This window comes from Punica granatum, chromosome 7, assembly GCF_007655135.1.
Source record: "Punica granatum isolate Tunisia-2019 chromosome 7, ASM765513v2, whole genome shotgun sequence".
Taxonomy (NCBI): Eukaryota; Viridiplantae; Streptophyta; class Magnoliopsida; order Myrtales; family Lythraceae; genus Punica; species Punica granatum.
In genome coordinates, this window is record NC_045133.1 from 17,785,837 (window position 1) to 17,803,647 (window position 17,811).

General features: G+C 35.6%; 3 protein-coding genes across 10 annotated transcripts; 2 read left to right on the top strand and 1 right to left on the bottom strand.

The window, feature by feature from the left end:
- Positions 1 to 7,313: 7,313 nt before the first annotated feature.
- Positions 7,314 to 9,706, top strand: LOC116213231 (U1 small nuclear ribonucleoprotein C-like). Of its 6 annotated transcripts, none has more exons than XR_004158025.1 (5): positions 7,315 to 7,559; positions 7,675 to 7,707; positions 8,327 to 8,404; positions 9,020 to 9,084; positions 9,323 to 9,706. XR_004158025.1 is itself a non-coding variant. In XM_031548097.1 (4 exons), the coding sequence occupies exons 1-4, from the start codon at positions 7,552 to 7,554 to the stop codon at positions 8,844 to 8,846; spliced, it is 342 nt and encodes a 113-aa protein (XP_031403957.1). In that variant the 5' UTR covers positions 7,314 to 7,551; the 3' UTR covers positions 8,847 to 9,013. The 6 variants fall into 6 exon arrangements, 2 of the variants coding, with proteins under 2 accessions (XP_031403957.1, XP_031403958.1); XR_004158023.1 differs by having other exon boundaries at positions 7,317 to 7,559; positions 8,364 to 8,404; XM_031548097.1 differs by lacking the exons at positions 9,020 to 9,084; positions 9,323 to 9,706 and adding an exon at positions 8,624 to 9,013 and having other exon boundaries at positions 7,314 to 7,559.
- A 2,817-nt stretch (positions 9,707 to 12,523) lies between these two features.
- LOC116214959 lies at positions 12,524 to 15,872 on the top strand. 3 transcript variants are annotated; one of them, XM_031550494.1, is made up of 6 exons: positions 12,524 to 12,683; positions 12,797 to 12,973; positions 13,254 to 13,324; positions 13,899 to 14,004; positions 14,664 to 14,796; positions 15,510 to 15,872. In XM_031550494.1, the coding sequence occupies exons 2-6, from the start codon at positions 12,897 to 12,899 to the stop codon at positions 15,672 to 15,674; spliced, it is 552 nt and encodes a 183-aa protein (XP_031406354.1). In that variant the 5' UTR covers positions 12,524 to 12,683; positions 12,797 to 12,896; the 3' UTR covers positions 15,675 to 15,872. The 3 variants fall into 3 exon arrangements, with proteins under 3 accessions (XP_031406354.1, XP_031406355.1, XP_031406356.1); XM_031550495.1 differs by having other exon boundaries at positions 12,525 to 12,683; positions 12,771 to 12,973; XM_031550496.1 differs by having other exon boundaries at positions 12,525 to 12,683; positions 12,870 to 12,973.
- Positions 15,873 to 16,037: 165 nt separating this feature from the next.
- LOC116214960 (60S ribosomal protein L38) lies at positions 16,038 to 17,811 on the bottom strand. Its single transcript, XM_031550497.1, has 3 exons — positions 17,658 to 17,811; positions 16,559 to 16,742; positions 16,038 to 16,274 (listed from the first exon to the last, which is right to left on the bottom strand). Exons 1-3 carry the CDS (start codon positions 17,658 to 17,660, stop codon positions 16,252 to 16,254), a joined length of 210 nt encoding a protein of 69 aa, XP_031406357.1. The 5' UTR covers positions 17,661 to 17,811; the 3' UTR covers positions 16,038 to 16,251.

The window sequence follows — 17,811 nt, forward strand, 5'->3', positions numbered from 1 at the left end:
TTTCAAGATCAAAATGATATGTAATTCATACAAAAACCTCTCTATACAATGCTATGTCCAATAAGGATAAAAATAAAGAAAGATTATTTATGGTCATCAATCTCAGTTTTAGAAAGGACATACAACAATATTCAAACCGTTTCTTTTCTTTTTTCCAACTAAGTATACAGCGGAACGTTCGTAAGGATATAGAGAATTTTCTCAGCTATCTGTCGATCCCACCTTACCCCTGAGAAACGCTAATTTGACTCCATGGTAATCCATCAATCCCATAGTTTTAATTTTTTTTTCTCAAATCTATCCCGGGTAAAGGGCCATAATGGTAAGGATGGGCCCACTTACATTCCACGTCAGCAACGCCATTAAAAATTGACAGACAAATTGCGTCCGGGATAGATCTGGAATAATATGGACGCCATGAGCCTTTTTAGGTAATTTTTAAACCGTGAGATAAATTTGAGAAAATGGTCAAATCATGTGATATATGTCACTTGTAATTAGAAGAAATCCATTACCCAGTTGCCTTAATTTACACTCCAAATTTAAATAGACCTCCATAGGAAAAAAAAGTAAAAAAGGCGAAGTAAAATTTCTCACCTGTCGACTCTTTCTTATCCCTAAGACACGCTAATTTGAAAGAGAGTTTAATCAAGAAGACTAAGACTCGGGTGGGATGACTCCATTACCATCCATCTCCACAAGTCCATACTATATCATCTCTAATATATGCAGTTCTATATATTACTTATTATTTCATTCATCTCTACTGTATTTAACATTTGTTCATTCATCCAGTCGATCACCTTCTTCCATCATGTCTAAAATATATTCATTCGCCACAACTTGAGACGGAAAAATCACCTAGTCTTTGAGTCATCACCTAGTTGATGCAAATCAATTGGATATATGTATTATTTAGGTTAGACTAATTTTCCGTGCATCCTAAAGCAATAGGACCATATGAAAGTGACACGATATTTTGTATCTACAGAGGAAGTAAAAATTTGGGAAGGGAAAAACAGAAGATATAACAATTTCGTAGCATAGTGCTAAAGCGTGAGGAAACTAACAATTATACAGCATCCATGTACGGGAGAAAAACGATAAGGAAACCGCAATGAAACCATCCGTAAGGACAATGTAGTAGTAAAGGAAAAGAAATCTGGAATCGCTGAGCATTGCATCTCCTGAAAACCCACCATTTCTTATCTGAAAACGACCTCATGGAATAATGGGGCAAGATTTGACAAATTAAACATGGAGAATCGACCTCATGAATTAGATATGCATCATTGTACTACACCATCTTTTTTACCTTTTATTCAAATTGTATGATACATAGGCCTAAAATGTGTATATATATACATATATATATTATACATACAAGTAATTATTTGAAAAAATTCTAGGTCATTACTTATAATTCAAATATATCTATACTAAATATAAAAGTACGAAGTTTAACAAAGTGTTTCTCCACATTTCAAAATACTAAAACTACCCTAAAGTACGAAGCTTAACAAAATATTCCTTCATATTTCATAATACCAAAACTACCCTTCAATGTTTCGAGAAAAGTCCCCTCCCCTATCATCAACCTTCCTTCAACGACGATGAGGCATAACTCATGATACAGGTTAGTGTCTCTCCGATAGCAATAACTGAATACGAGGAGCCTTCCTTCGGATAGCCATCCTTTCTTGTTCCTTTTTAATTTAACATCTCCCTAATAATTAAAATAACTTTATTTTCCGAAAAAATAATAATTAAATGAGTAATTCTCTCCTAATAAAGATCCTCTCGTCCATTTTCACACTTATATTGGATTGATATGCTAAAAAAAATAACTAAAAAGAAAAGATAGCAAAGGTGAGAAATCTCATTTAAAAACAAAAAGGAAAAAGAGAGAGAGGCTCTAAGAGACACAAGCCAAAGAGCCCATCTTAACATATATTCCCTGGGGATTCATACTCGAGACTTGAGAGTCTCCAAATCATATATGAGTGAGCTTGGAACCACTAGACTATCACCCTCGATGGTGAAAAACAAGTGCAATTGAAAGTTGTAAATGGTAACGCCACACAAAACTCTTGCCATTACCATTTGTATCATTCTTAAGGTCTGTGGCTTCAAAAGCAATCACTAAATATATATTTCTCTCTCCTCGTATTTTTTTCCCTCTCCATTCATTTTATACATAGGTATAGAATATATAGATCATGATCATCAAAATCTATTTATAAAAGTATGGAGTTTATTATTGTGTTTGTTCACATTTCAAAATTTCCATTTTATCCTTCCATGTATGTAGACAGTTTTCTTAATTCCTATTTTGTTGATTCAATGTACGTGAATATATTCCTAGACTCCATTAACTAATTCAATGGATGGCGATATATTTTTAATTTTCTATTTGAAATACATCATTACCCTTCATATTAGTGTCCATTAAAAAAAGAAAAGTGCCTTATAGAAATTCAACTATATAACTCACAAAGGTATTTTTGCACTTACAGCTGCCAATTGTGTCTCCTAAATCACAATTAAATCATGGGGCTTTCCCAATTCAAAAGGACACGGTGCATCTATATATATATATATATAGATATATACCTCTATATCTCTATTTTTTAATAATAAAAATCAATCAATTGTATCCAATATAAAATAATAGATACAGTATCAAAGAGTGCTGGTAAATTTGATAATAAAATACATATTTTATAATATTTTTGTCAATAAATCTTTTATTCAGGTATAATAATAAAATAAAAATTTTAATTATTTATAATTTATAACATCTATAAAATATAAATCTTTTAAAGTGTTTCTCGATTTTTACTTTCTAAAAAATACCCTTTCAACTTCGAAAAGTATGCATTTATATATCTCTATATGTCTATTCAATTATAATTTTCTAACATAAAACTGAATGTATCTCTATACATGCAAAAAATAAAGATACGTGGAGCACCAGAGCCCAATGAGCTGGGAGATCAGGCAAAAAATGGTACGTGGAGGCTCCATCGAGGGGAATGGCAATTTATCGGTCTGAAGTGGAAGCTAAACAACTCTATTCCATAAGCATTTTTATTTTTATTTTTATTTTTGTTCTTGTTTTGGGTTTGAAGTGGAATGGCAATACCAATGTGCGTTCTCAGCTGAATTTTAATCACAATATGGAATATCATCTGACAAGGTCTGGAGCCACATCGTGCTGTGAATTCCATGAACTATAAATTGTTCAGAGTACTGCACTTCAGCATCGCCACAAGCTCCTCCTGCTCAGCCTTCCTCTATTCTTGCATTCTTCTGCACCATGATTAAACTTGGGAGGTCACATGATGAAGAGTTTCTCACATTCCACAGATAAGTCATAATTTTCCGGATCAAAATGATCTATAATTCAAGCAAAAACTCTTTATACAATGCTATGTTTGATAAGGATAAAAATGAAGAAAGATTAATTATGGTTCAATCTCAGTTTGAGAATGGACATACAACGGTATCCGAACAGTTTCTTTTCTTTTTATGCATCATCTTCATTGCGTGCACAAGGGAATACGGGAAAACCCAAAAGCAACCTACTATAGTGCATACCTCTTCTATGTATGTTGTGCGACTCAATTCAGTACTATGGAACTTGAGATGAGCTTTTCATTTTCTCAAGCTGGATTGTTAGCCTAATCGAGTTTTTCTAGTAAAATACATATGTTACCCTTCAACTGAAATATCCCAAACTTATGGTCCAACTCGAGTTATAAATCCATGAGATTGGCGATTGGGCTTTTCTCACTATCCTCTTCAACCCCAACTGGCACAACCCTTGTTAATAAATCCATAAAATGAAGTATTCATGTAATAATATTGGGGAAATTATTCATTTAAATTCTGTTTGGATATGGTTCATTAAGGATATGAGAGGGAAGAGAGAGGAAGGAGGGAAAGGGAAATAGAGAGTAAATACTAACCCTGTTTGGATATAGCTTCATAAGGGGAGAGAAGGGAAGGGAAGGGAAAAATTAGCCTTATTTGAAAATTTTGTAATGGACGAACTTTAATTATTCTTTTGATCTCCTTTCAACCCCAAATCGGTATTAAAAGAAAATTGATGTCTAGAGGGGAATCAAGGTAAGTAACTCCCCTCATTTTATTTCCCCTACATTAAAATCATAAAAACCAAATATGAGAAATTTTTCTCTTTCCTTCAGTTCCCCTATTTTACCTCCAATCCAAACAGTGTTTTAGTCTATGCCCACTTCTTTTGTCCTTTTATTTTTTTTATTTTTCTTTTGTTTTCATCATGAACCTTATATTGTTTTTCTGTTTTTCCCCTCCCGTTAACTTTTCAATCAACTTTGCCGAGTTGGCTTCCCTTGGGTGCTTAGTTAATGACACATAAGCTATTTTCCATTTGCTCCACTTGAATTAGATTGAGCAATTGGTATTCATAAAAATAAAAAATAAAAAATAAAAAATAAGCAGTTGGCAGTGTTAAAATGTGTTGTTTATGTGCCGCACATTTTGATTTTCTCGGACGCTCGGAAGTCTTTGAAACAGTTTGGAACGAGTGACTAATGAAGAGAATTTGAAGAAAAGAGTCGGAATGACATTTTGCCAATTTTGTTGCGGTAACGTGCACACCGAAATTTCGTCTCATCGGGGTTCGCATACGTGCATGATGATTGCACAACTTGGAAGTGTTCACCTTCCCAGGGGATGCGTGATGGACATGCATGATGGTGGTGGTGGTGGTGGTTTTTTTTATATTATTTTATTTTTTTAGGTATCTCAAGTTTTCATTCCCGCAAAACTGCTACAGAAAAAGCCCACCGTCGAAAATTCTTGTTGTATGGTGAAAAAATAGACATGTTGTAGGGTGATTTCTTTTCTTTTTGACATATGGTGAAATTATTTCATTTTATACTACGATGCGAAAATAAATAAAAAACCATGATATATGGTGTTATTTTTCAAAAAAGATGAAGGATACAACTAGAAAAGTGAACAAAATACATGACTAATTATATAGTACCGAAAAAAGTATTCATTTAAAAAAATGTTAGTTTCAAATTTCAAGATATATATATATATATATATACACGCACGTATATAGACATTGCTCTATTTTCTAAATATAGCAAACAATGAAAGTTGTTAAAAATTAAGGTATGTGCTTTTAGATTATTTTTTATTGACAATTGTGTATTTTCCTTTAGTTTTTTGTTTCTCTGGTAAGATTTTTCCTTCAGTTTTTCATCATTTAGAAAAAAAAAGAAATTGATAAAATTACGAAAAATAAAAAGGAAAACAAACAAGACTTACAACATTACTTTAGTGGTGGCCAATTAAGACTCGACCTCTGCTTCGTTTGGTTTAAAAAAATAATTTAAAAATTTTAACTCTAACTTTAACTCTGCTCACTACACAACAAAAATCAATAACACAATTATTACTTTTCCCTTTTTCTTCAATTTTTTAACCATTCAATTCAATTTTTAATATTAAATTTTATAAACTATTCATTACTTTTTACACAATTCAATAACACAATAATTACTATTCATACTTTTTCTTATAATTCAACAACACAATTATTACAATCCAATTAAAATCAAAACTCAACTTTATTTCACTCTAAAACCAAACGCACCATCTTCTCCTCAAGCAAATCCACAAATCCCGGTATAGTGGCAGACCCCTATCTCCAGCCATAATTCCTCTTTGAGCATTTTTTTTTTCTTTTCAATTTTTCCAATCGGTATTTTCTAGAATTATTTTTATCTTTTCAAAATTAAAAAAAAAAGGATGGAAAGGTTAATAAAATTTAGAAGTAGTTATAGATAAAATAATTTAAAAGTGCATGTTTTAAATTTTAACTCTCATTTCTTACTATACTAGGTTGCCACTCGCACGATACCGCGAGTCAAAATATTTTTCTTCAATTTTTAATTTGAATTTTCAATAATTTAATTAGCAAATCATGACCATAATATAATAGGCCTTAAGTAGACCATTAATTTTAAAACTTTACTCGTAATAAGAGTAAAGTTTGTCTACTTAAAATTAGTGTCGCCGTTACAGCTAATCAATCAAGTGAGAATTAGTCTCAGTCAACGGATTAGTTTAAATTTGTGTTAATCCATAGAAGGATATTTCTAAAATCTTATATCAAAAGATGCCCTTTAAATTGGCGATACATTGAAATCGGGCATGTTACCTACGTTCGTTGTTTTAAGTGATTTCATGTTGTGATTGGAGAGAAAGATTTATTCTTTATTGGACTGATCCTAGTTGAACCTATATTAATTGGATTTGATCGACGTTCAGATATAGGTGGTGTTTTGTTAAAAAAAAAATAGTTTGTACACTTACATTAAATAATAAATAAATTAATGAAATCCTCTTTGAACATAAATTAATCGGGTTCGAAAGACTTTTGAATATCAAATGGTTGTCCCAAATAAAAGTTTACGTACTTATATTAAATTTATTATTAATGGAATCCTCGTTGAACATATATTAATCGGATTTGTAGGATTTTTGAATATCAAGTGGTGTCCTAAATAAAAGTTTATATACTTATATTGAAAACTTAGAAATTTGAAATAAAAAGTTTAAGATTAAAAAAAAGGGTTAATTACCTAAAAACATAAATTGTTTTCTTAACCTAAAAATATAAAACTATTAAATTGATATCAATATTAGTGTGACGCCAATTTTTTCATAATTGAGGCTCAACCGGTGATGACATATATCTCCGCCGAGTCCAATTTGGGGTGGTGTCCATTGATGAGGGACCCACCGCCGACCCCTCTTCCATTTTTTCTAAATTTGCTTTTTTTTTTTTTTCAAATTCGAGCAATAAGGGCATCACCATAGGCCATCTCCGTCCCTATAGAGTCGCTAGCGACTACAGAGGTCGCTGGCTACTCCGATCTAAGGTGGTGGCCAACAATTTCCTTTTAAATTAATAAGTTAGCGCCTGTTAATATTGATATCAATTTATAATTTGTATATTTTTATACCGAGAAAAAAAAGTTTGTTCTAGAATTAATTAATTATGAAAAGTTCGTATTTCTTAGGTAAAAAAAAGGGGAGATGAGATGGGTCCCGACTCCCGAGAGTAGGGAAGTCCGCCCCACTCCATCGGCGGTGGAGATGGACCTGTTATCATTTCTTTTATATTTTATATAATATATATTATATATAATTTATGAAAAAGAGTATAGTTAATTTTTTTTTGTGGGAAATTAACTTTTTTCTTTTGGCACATTGAAAATTAACCCTTCAAAAAACAGAAATTAGTAAAATTAAATTGCAAAAAAGTAAATCGCCGGCGCAAACTCAAGCAAACGTGAGACTATGGCTATTATGCCATAATTGCCGTCGACTGGTCTCCGTCGTGCGTCCCCTACTATCTATTCCGGCGGCCACCTCCGAGAAGCAGCTGTTCGATACCAGTGGCACCTGTCCCTTACTCTCTCTCGCCGCCCGCCTTCGAGCATGTCGGCATAATCGAGCTCGTCGCCGTTGCGACATCACACGACAATGCCTCGGTACGGTCTCTTGCATTCTACACTTTATTCTTTTCCTGATCACCTTTCTGATCTGACGATGTCGGCTCCTCTGCAATGCCACGTTCCTGACTTCACCTGCATTCGTTGATTGCAGGTATTACTGCGACACTACTTGCCTCGCTGATCAGTAAGCTCTACTGCCTATCATATTTCTTTTTCGGTTTCTGCTGTCTCCTCTATTTGCTTTCGTGATCGTGAGCTTGAATAGTGAAATATGGTATGTTTAAAAAAATGGGATTTTAGATGAGATGTGAGAAGCTGCCTCGTGAAATTTACCGAGAATTGAATGTTTATTAGCTTCAGAGAACGAATCCTGCCTCAGTATGTTGTTGGGTGTCCGGGCCGCATTGTCTTGTTCATTCAAAATTTGCAGTGGTTGCCAACATTCTTTCTGCCCCTTTTCCGGAGAATTTCGAAGGAAATGGCTTTTTTTTGGGGGATAAAGTTTGTGTTAGCCTTTGCTATGTATAGATGAAAATGTGCAAATAGGCTCGATCATGTCCATCCGACCTGGGAAGTAGTGGGATGTTTATATCGGTTAAACTAATGAGTGTCTCCAATCAAAGCGACCCTTGGGTGTTGAGAAGATAATATGCGCTGTCATGCAGTCTTGCTGATCATCGGCTAGGTGTTGCCTTGTCCCATTTGGTTTATTCATGGTTGTTTTGGGCTTTTGGTGCATTTTAAAAATGCCGAAAGAAAGTTGGTTGAGCATTGATCTTTTGTAATTCTTTTTCTCTTGGTAGCTTTTCGATGATTAGTTACTTCTCCTCGATTTGCCAGCCATCAGTCAGAAAGCAGCACATGCAGGATACAAGCACAAGGTATTCTAATGTGCAAAGCCTTTTCTTTACTCCGTCTGGGTTTTCCTAATAAATTTCTTGCAATCTAATAGTTGCTTTAGTCATACTATGAATTGCTTTTGTTTTAAACCTTTTCTTTCCAGTATATGTGTTCAATTTACGCGAATGATCTGTAGCCAAATGTGCGTCTTTATTATCAACAATTTGAGGAACTGTGACCCAGAGTTTGATTGATCAAAGGATCAAGAAACAGTTGGGACAAACAGCGGCTTTCCAGCGGGTTGCTGCAACTTATAATCAACATCTTGTGGCTCAGAGGCCTCAGTTACCTATACTACCGACACCTGTCATACCTATGGGAATGCAATTTCCAAATGCACCCTTAATTCCTGGAATCAGGCCTCGGTATTGCCTAGACCACCTTCCGGTGCACCAGTTAACCCATTTTTTGTGCGATTTGTAAGTTAGATATATGCCTTGAAGATGCTGCCCCCCGGTTCTAGTCATGTTTATGGCTTCTGATGCCTTCATTCTGCTCATCATGGTTGCCTATACTAGTGTCTACTTGATGTACTCTTCCTAGCTCGGTCATGTTTTATCTTTATTGATGGTCCATTGGGATGGCACTGTTTCTAGGAACCTTCTCATTGAAGTATCTGCCGAGTCTTATCCTCAGGAGCTGATGTGTATAGTTAGTTAAGGTTTGCTTGTTTTTCGTAATCTGATTGTTTTTATTCAGAATTGTTTTTATTTGTTACCAATAATTGATTCTCTTCCCGACTTGTCTGATGAGATCCTTTATAATTTTCAACACTTTCTTGTGCAGGAAACAAAATATCATAAGCATTTATGACCATTAATACCAATTGGTTTTTTATGTATACAAAACAAGTGATAAAGAAGGGTCTCTAAGTTCATATTTTCTTATCATGTGGTTAGATTATGTCCCTCCAAATATGCCACCCATGATGGCACCACCAGGTGCTCCTGCCTAACCGTTTGCCTAGGCCCCCTGCGTTGAACATTCCACGTACAGCACCTGGGAGTTCAGGGACCCCAACCTCAGGAACCGATCCTCCGATGGTTCTGCCTCCGGCTTATCAACCTAATCAAGCTGCACCACATAGTGGAGGCTTCGACAGTTTAAATGCCGACCCGAAGGCACCAAATACTGATCATTAGTTTGGTTGAGCAGGTTTGTCTTGTCATTGAAGAATATTTCTGATACAGTTTCATGTTGCGATTTATCTATTTAGTTGTGCATAACTAGCAACAACTTGCTTCATTCGATGAGATAGCACAACGTGCCTTCTATATTTGCTATGTCCAAGGAAGTTGCCATCAAGCATCATGGCAGATCAACATGATATAGAACAAAAAGCGGCTAGGTCTCAACCTAGGCCGATAATGATTTGAATGCTGCAACATAAAAATAACAGTGCCCAGTGATTCACTAGATGAATGCATCTTTCAACGATCTCACTTATCATGGCAACAACTGCGAGGTGCCCATGAAGTAGAGATGCATTTTAGATGAACATTCTGAGAAAGGGTTGGTGGTGACGAGGAGAAAATCATGATCGAAGATCGGGATTATTGTAACTTGCCCAATAATAAGTATTGGGACTATAACTAGATACTAAGGTGGTGTTTGCTTACCCAAATTAAGTGCTGATTAAATTTTCAACACTTAATTGAATGACGTACGGCAATTGAGAATCAATGTATTCGTATCAACCATGTTGCATGCCAACAATGCCAACATTAATAATAATAACTAGGAAGGGATTCTACTCTATGCCACGGGTCTCTAGAAACTCCTTTTTTTTTTCGGTGACAAAGGAGGCTTAAAAGTCTAAAATGAAAGGCAAATTTTAAATAACTAATAAAGGGACGCGAGTAGTCCTATTAAGTATACAACTAGCGACTACTAAGTTAACAGACGAGAGCGTGCGTCACTACTTGATATCATCTTTTGATCTCTAGAACCTCCTTTTGTCAACAATTAATATTTTCATATGATCGAAGTATGATAACAGATATTAACAATGTTGAAAAGTATATTATCAAACTAAAATAGCATCGCTCGTTTTAAAACTGATTGAAACTTTAATTTCAAAATCATTTCGATTTTGTGATCACACTTGAACGTGGAGGGAAAAATGTAGGAGAGAATTTTTTTGAAACAATTGAATTAAGAGAGATGAAAGTTGAAAAAATAAAATGTAGAAATAATAAAGAAAAGGTTTTGCATGACAACCAGCCACACTAATTTTATAAGTGATTTTGAAACAATTCATGTGGTTTGGCTCATCTTTCACTTAAGTAAAGTCTTGTGCATAAAGAATATTCTTAATTGAGAGCGTCTTACACTTAGTGGGCAAACCCAAATTGCACTTAGATTAATGAGCACGTTGAAAAGTGAAAAAATTCAAAAATTTATATAAAAGTTGATTTTTTTATTATTATTGGGTGGGTCTCTCAAATATACGTGGTTCGGCTCGGCTTGTTTTTCACTGATGCAAGGTTTTGGATTCGAGTCTTGTAATAAGATAAAATTTTTTTTAAGAGCGTCTTATTCTTAATGAACTGATCCGATTTGAACTTTGATTAATCAAAAGGGAACATGTTATGAAATATTATAAAATTATAAAGATTGAATTTTTTAAAATATCGTGATAAGTTCCATAAATAGGTCATGTGGTTTGGCTCGGTTCATCTTTAACTTAAGCAAAGTTTCGGATTCAAATTTTATGTAGAAAGAACATTCTTGATTAAGAGCGTTTCTTAATAGACTGGCTTGATTTAAATTTTGATCAATCTTCATATTAAAAAGAAAAAAATTATAAAATTACAAAATCCCACCCCACTTTCCCCCAGTGTGCAAGAGTTTTAATTGTATCTACACCTTAAAAAGGAATAACATTATAAAGCAAGAACATTAATTTTTTTTAAAAGATATTGGCGTAGGCCTCCGCGAGTAGAAAAACTCATCCCACTCTCCCCAGAGTGCAAGAGTTTTAATTGTATTACATGATAATGATAATAATAATAATAATAATAATAACAGCAACGCCGGCACAAACAAATTTTAAATTTATTGTTAATTAATTTTTTCTCTTCTCTTTCACCCTTCTTTTTCTTTCCACGGCTTCACCCCACTTGCCATCTATGTATAGGTTATTAAGATAAACTCTTTTCGTGCAATGAGAAATCTCCGTTTGTACATGAGAGTTTGTCACGTGGACTTCTATAAAACTTTTACAACACATGTTGTGTCCCACTGTTTCCTTCTCAATTATTTTCCCTTTTAGTTTTCCGTTTCCGTTCACACTCTTTCCTCTCTCAACAAATTCTTTTTCATTTAGTTTGTCAAATTCCCACTTTATATATTCTGATCAGTTACAAAAATAACTGAACATCGACCCTGAAAAAAATTATAAAAGAAGATATATTGATGTTAGGATCTCGGTTTTTCGACCTTAATCACGTGCATATTACAACTGAGTGACTTACAAAAAGGGAAAGAACCGGAGAGAATTTTGATTTTCCTCTCCGATATTTAAATGAGAGCGTGCTCTGAAAGTAAAAGAAATTAAACTTAGAGTTTAGATGTACTTGAAAAGTTATTTATAGGAGTCCAGAAATATCTGTATCGGAATATCGTAATCTGTGCAGAATATTTAATAGTAAATAATAATTAAACGTACTTGTATATATGTGGCTAGAGATAAAATAATATTTTTTTGACAGAATAATATCGAGATAATACGAGGGGTATTAAGAGATATAAATAATGAAATATATTTAATAGGATTTAGTTATCCAATTTGAAATATCAATGTGGGTCGATGATGGTAAGTCGAACTGAACGGGTCGGACCAATTTTTAATCCCTAATAATTGATGGTTATTTTTTATCTTCATTCAGTTTTTACTATTAGAATTATATCTACCCCACTTAGCGTAGATACAAAATCTAGTCCAAGATAAACTGCACTAAGTAGCCGACCCGACCAAAGCTCGGTATCGGACTGTTGTGGTATGGGGGAAGGAGTGTTTTGAAAGAAAAAGAAAAGATTCATCCTTTCTTTGTAATATTTTGAAAATATATTTCAACATTTTGCTGTAAATTGGCACCTGATGACATGCTCTTGCTTGCTCTGCTGGTCTCTCTTCTTCCTTGGCTGTAATTTCTTCCTCTCTTGCTCGACCCACCGCCTCTTCTCGCCGTCGGCGATCTCAGATATTCGCCGCATCTTCTCCCTTTACTCCGCCTCCACCCAGCTGAAGTCACTGAGGTGGGGGGATTTTCATTCTAGGGTTCTTGTAATTCGTGAGCGGCTCGGATTTTGACTTCAATTTAATGATGTTCTTTTCTTCTTCAGCTCATTTGGTCTTTGCTTGCTCTCAGTGATCAGTTTCTTGCGGGCGGCGCCTGAAGAGATTCCCCCAATTTACCTTTTATGTCTGCTTCTTGGCTGAAGGATCTCAAGTTGAAGGATTGACGGGCAATGGCGTCGCCGAGAGCCGGATGGACCTCCTGGTTTCACAAGAGGATCGTCGATCCCCTCATCCAAATCCTCCGCAGGTTCTCTCTATCGATTCCTCTCCAAGATTTAAGTTCCCTCCAGATTTCTTTTTATTATTATTATTTATTTATCCAAAAAAAATGCAATGTGGAGTCTTTTGTCCTTTCTGGATCAATGTTGCTATGAGTTCTTCGTTGTCTGCTGTGCCATAGATTGTTTAGTTATTCTGTTCGTCTTAATCGTTACAACTTATGACCTCTGCTGTGTTATTCTGTTCTTAACTCACTGGCTTCGACGATTATAATGGAGAATGATGGTGCCATGTCTGTCGAATCGCAGGGGTGCAGAGCCGAGGCTGTTGGCGTTCTCTTCAGCTCTTGGCATAACCCTCGGGGTTTTTCCAATATGTGGTACGTATGTATGGGCACTTTTCTCGAAGATATTTTCCATGCCAAAAGACACTTTGGCAAGTAGTAGTTTGCATCTGCAAGTGACCTTACTAGTCTTACTTGCTACAATTGGTCCTTCCGTTGTACTTCAGATACTACAAATGTGAATTCCATTAGCATTTTCACCCATGTCTGTGAACAGCATAAATTCAGGTTCTGCAAGTTACATACTTGTGTAGCAAAACTGAAAAGGACTGTGCTGAGCAAGTTACAATGTTCTCTTTGTTAGTAATAATTGTCATCCAATATAATGTGCATGCTAGTCATGATATGGAGAGTGGCATCACTGACTGGGTCTGCACTTTCCTTTTTCTTCCAAAAGAAACAAGGGCATTAAAATTAGATAGAATAGCCTGGATTTGCACTGACAACATACAAAGCTGCACTCACTGGATAAACATTCATTGAGAAGCATCCCTTAACATTTTGTATTCATATTCTCTGGTTCAGAATTGGAATCTGTTAGGTCAGTAGATGAAAACTATCTTGTTGAATACTCCTAGATGAACCTATATGCCGGATATATTTTAAACAGGGGTGACTGTGTTCCTCTGTGGGATGGCCATTGCGGTGCTGGGATCTCGCTGTCATTCTCCCAGTGTGATGCTTTTTAACTTTATCGCCACTCCTGTCGAACTTGGGTTAGTAAATATTCATTTCAAGCTTGCTTTAATAGTCATTCTTACACTGCTATGTTGATCAACTTTTATCGATGTGGTTGAAATGCTTACATGTTATTGAGATAATTATCTGGTAAAATTGGCTGAGCAGGATGTGCTTTTTACAAATTTATTAGCTGCTTAGTGCTTTACAGTTTACACTATCTTGCTTATATAGATTAATTAAAAAAAAAACTGGAAACAAAATATGGTAAAGATTCCTACATTACCTAAAAGATGTACTGAAATTTGCTCTAGAAGGATGAACTACGTTCATTCAATTTTGATTGAAAGGGTTCAAGGACCTTACTATTGATTTTTGTAGTCTAGATATCCTAGTCTAATAAGACCTTTTAAATAGAATTTACCTCGTACCTCTTCACAACGTGATCTAGCTCTAAGAAAATTCTTTTACTCGTCCTGCGAAATCACAAATTTATTCTTGAGGAAGAATTTTACACAGTCAATACTGTAGCAGGTTGACAGTGCTCACTTTCAGACAGGACTTTTGCTATATTTCACAATCAATAACTGTATTCTATTGTCTGTGGTTTATCCGTCACACTATAGGGATTAGCAAGAATGATTGTTGGTTTTATTTCTTTTCTAATTCAAATTTGTCAATGTGTTTTAATTTGCAGCCTTGTGGTTCCCTTTCTGCGGTTTGGGGAAGCCATATCTGGTGGGCCTCATTTTCCGTTAACATCTGATGCACTGAAGAAGGTGTTCACTGGTCAAGCTTCACGCGAAGTCCTATTGAGTATTCTTCATGCGGTAAGGGTTCAATAGTCATCTCACATACTCAAAATACATGTGGACAGAAGAAGAAACTTATTGGGAAATCCTTTTTTCATCTATGATTGGAAATTGGATGAGTGTGGGACAATGAAATGCTGCTGCAGGAAGTTCATTTTAGACCACGTGAATAATAACTACTGGAATTGTTGCCAATTTTTGCGATAGTTCATCCTCCGTGCAAGCGGTGGTAATTGTAATGGTAGTACAAAGATGGTCCTTGCATGCTTGATGCTCAGTTAAAAGACTTGAAGGACTTTTCCGCTTTGGAAAGCTTGTTTTTTAAGATTTTAGCATGGAAGTAGATAATATTGTGTTGACATGGACTTGCTGGTGTGCTTATGTCATGTGGCATTTGTTGTTGATGATCATCTGCATTGAGTGTCTCTGGAATGATTTGCAGATGGTGAGAGGCTGATCCATTGAAGTAGATTAGGACAAGCAATTGATGCTATGGTGGAAAAGGAGGGAACTGATAGTAGATAATTTTGTCAACACATCACTTCTACCCATTTCTGCATTTCACAATCACATGATTTTTCACATATTCAAGATGTCACTGTTTTCTGCAGCTTTGCTTGATGAATTGTGAGTGATACTATGGGATAATCGTTATAGCTCTAACCCGAGAAAAGCATTTCTTGGCTTCTTATTATGGTTTTGAAATTTCCTCTGCTGTCAATCTTTTGCAGCTGATAGGATGGGCTGTGGCAGCACCCTTTATTTTGGGCGCGCTTTATTTGATACTTCTGCCCTGTTTTAAGCTTCTGGTAAGCAAGTTCAGCACGCATCCTTCAAGCCCCAAGAAGACCATCCAGTCACCTAGAGATGTCAAGATCAAGGTAAGAGATGTTTGACGGTTGCGTCCAAGGATCGCTGCTCTCTGTACATAGGAAGTGAGCAGAGATTGGATTGTAACATTACTATAAAATGCTTCCAAATTGTAATCTTACAACCAACGACATCATAGCTCACATCATTTGTTATTGTCACGGACATTGGTGCTTCAAATGTTGATGTCTCAATTAGAAGATAAAAGATTCTGTATGGTCTCATAAGTTTTGCTCCTCTACAGTACTGTTTGTTTGATGAACGAATACTGAAAGATTTACCATTCAATAAAATGGGAGGCAAGATTTTATCAGGTCATATATGTTCCGGACATAGACCATTAAAGAACCATTTTCTTGATGAGCAGGTGATGAAAAATAACCGAGATATTAAGAAAAACATATTTAAGACTCAAGAGTCAGAATCATAGTTGAACATAGTGAACTCATCCAAGTAAAAAATTCCAAAGGATTGGTCATAACAACGGCAATTGTTCAACAAACTCAAAATCTCCTGAATTTGCTAATGAAATACAGGAAATATAATCCAAAGTCCTCATATCTCCTAATGACTTATAATCGGAAAAGAGACCAGGTCTTCTCTTCACAGGTCTTGAACACTCAAACCTGCATTAAAAATAATATAAATGTCAGTGAATCTCTAGTCAGCATCCTACGCATTCAGTACAACTTATTTATTTAATAATACAAAATGTGACAACAAGGGAATTTCAGTATATGATGCTCAGAATGATCTCCAATACCAAGATCGAGTGGCTATTGTATTTTTCTAACTATTTTGCCTATGATAGAAAAGATCCTAGTAATTGTTTGGGTGGGATGGCCAAGTCATTTAAAAATCTCATTAACATCATATAGTCCGTATAAGCAGAGTTCAAGGAGGAACAAACCCGGGGGAAGTGATTGCTTCAACTTGTCGGCCTTCTCGGAGTCGAAGACGCATAGGGTGTAAAGGTACTTGGAGCACCTGACCTTGAACTTCACCACATCCTTGCTCCTCTTGATCTTCACGGAACGCGCATCTTTCCTCCTCGCAGTGAGGAGGAAGTCCTTAATCTCATGGATTTGCTTAGGCTGTAGACAAGGCAAAAAAAATTAACAAAAGTAGTACAGATCTTGGGGAGACCACTGATCAAACTAAAAGATAAAACCGCGCCAGCATTACATCCAAAAGTGACCAAATCAATGTTGTCCAAGAGAAAGTAATAACATCCATCACGACATGATAATAAACTTTTCAGCATCCTTGACACTCAAAAGCTCGGATTTCTCATGATAGTTCGACTCTTTCATTTCCTCATATACAACCACCTGACTTAGTTGGCTAACACAGAGCTCCATACATCGTCTCCACAAGTAATTTCATACAAACTTCAGATGCTTTTAGTAGCGAAAAAGTATTAAAAAGACAATATCACGGAATCTTAGTAATTTGTGTTTCAGCTTAGAACTTCAACTGCACATGTACTCATTCTAGAGGGGCCATTCACTCTCTAACTCCTAATTTCAATCGAACCATCACGTTCTTGACATGCACATTGCCCACAATCAAAGCTTGCAAACATCCCCCACTGTCTTCGGCCCCCACATTCAACCAAAAAAAATGTACCCGACTGCTTTTTCAACACACTAAAACAGACACCACATCACGAGTTTCATACGGCACAAGAAAGCATCGAGTACAGTACTGAAACAATTAAAGCAAAAGGCATTCAACGAATGAACAGGAAATTAAGTAAATAATAATTGAAGGAAAAAAAAATCCCACTATCGTCATTCATAAGCGGACACTGATTCAAGTATGAACCCAGAAGATATCAACGAAATATCGCAGTGACAGCATGCATAAACACGTCATACGAATCTGATTATAAGACCTGCCAACAATCTGAGCCATAGAAGACAGCCATAGACTAACCAAGAGCTAAGAATGCAAGGTTTGAACCAACTGAATCGAACTGTAAGCGTATCGTTAAGTCGAAATGGTACCATTTTGTATCGACAAGCCTTGCGCTGAGAGGTCTCCTCGTCCAAACCCCGCCGCCCTCTAAAACTCAGGTTTTTGGCTCAGAATCTGCCTTTTATATCAAAACCTAATTTGCTGATTTCTCAGAAGTCTGAGGGAGTGGAGAGCGTGATTGAA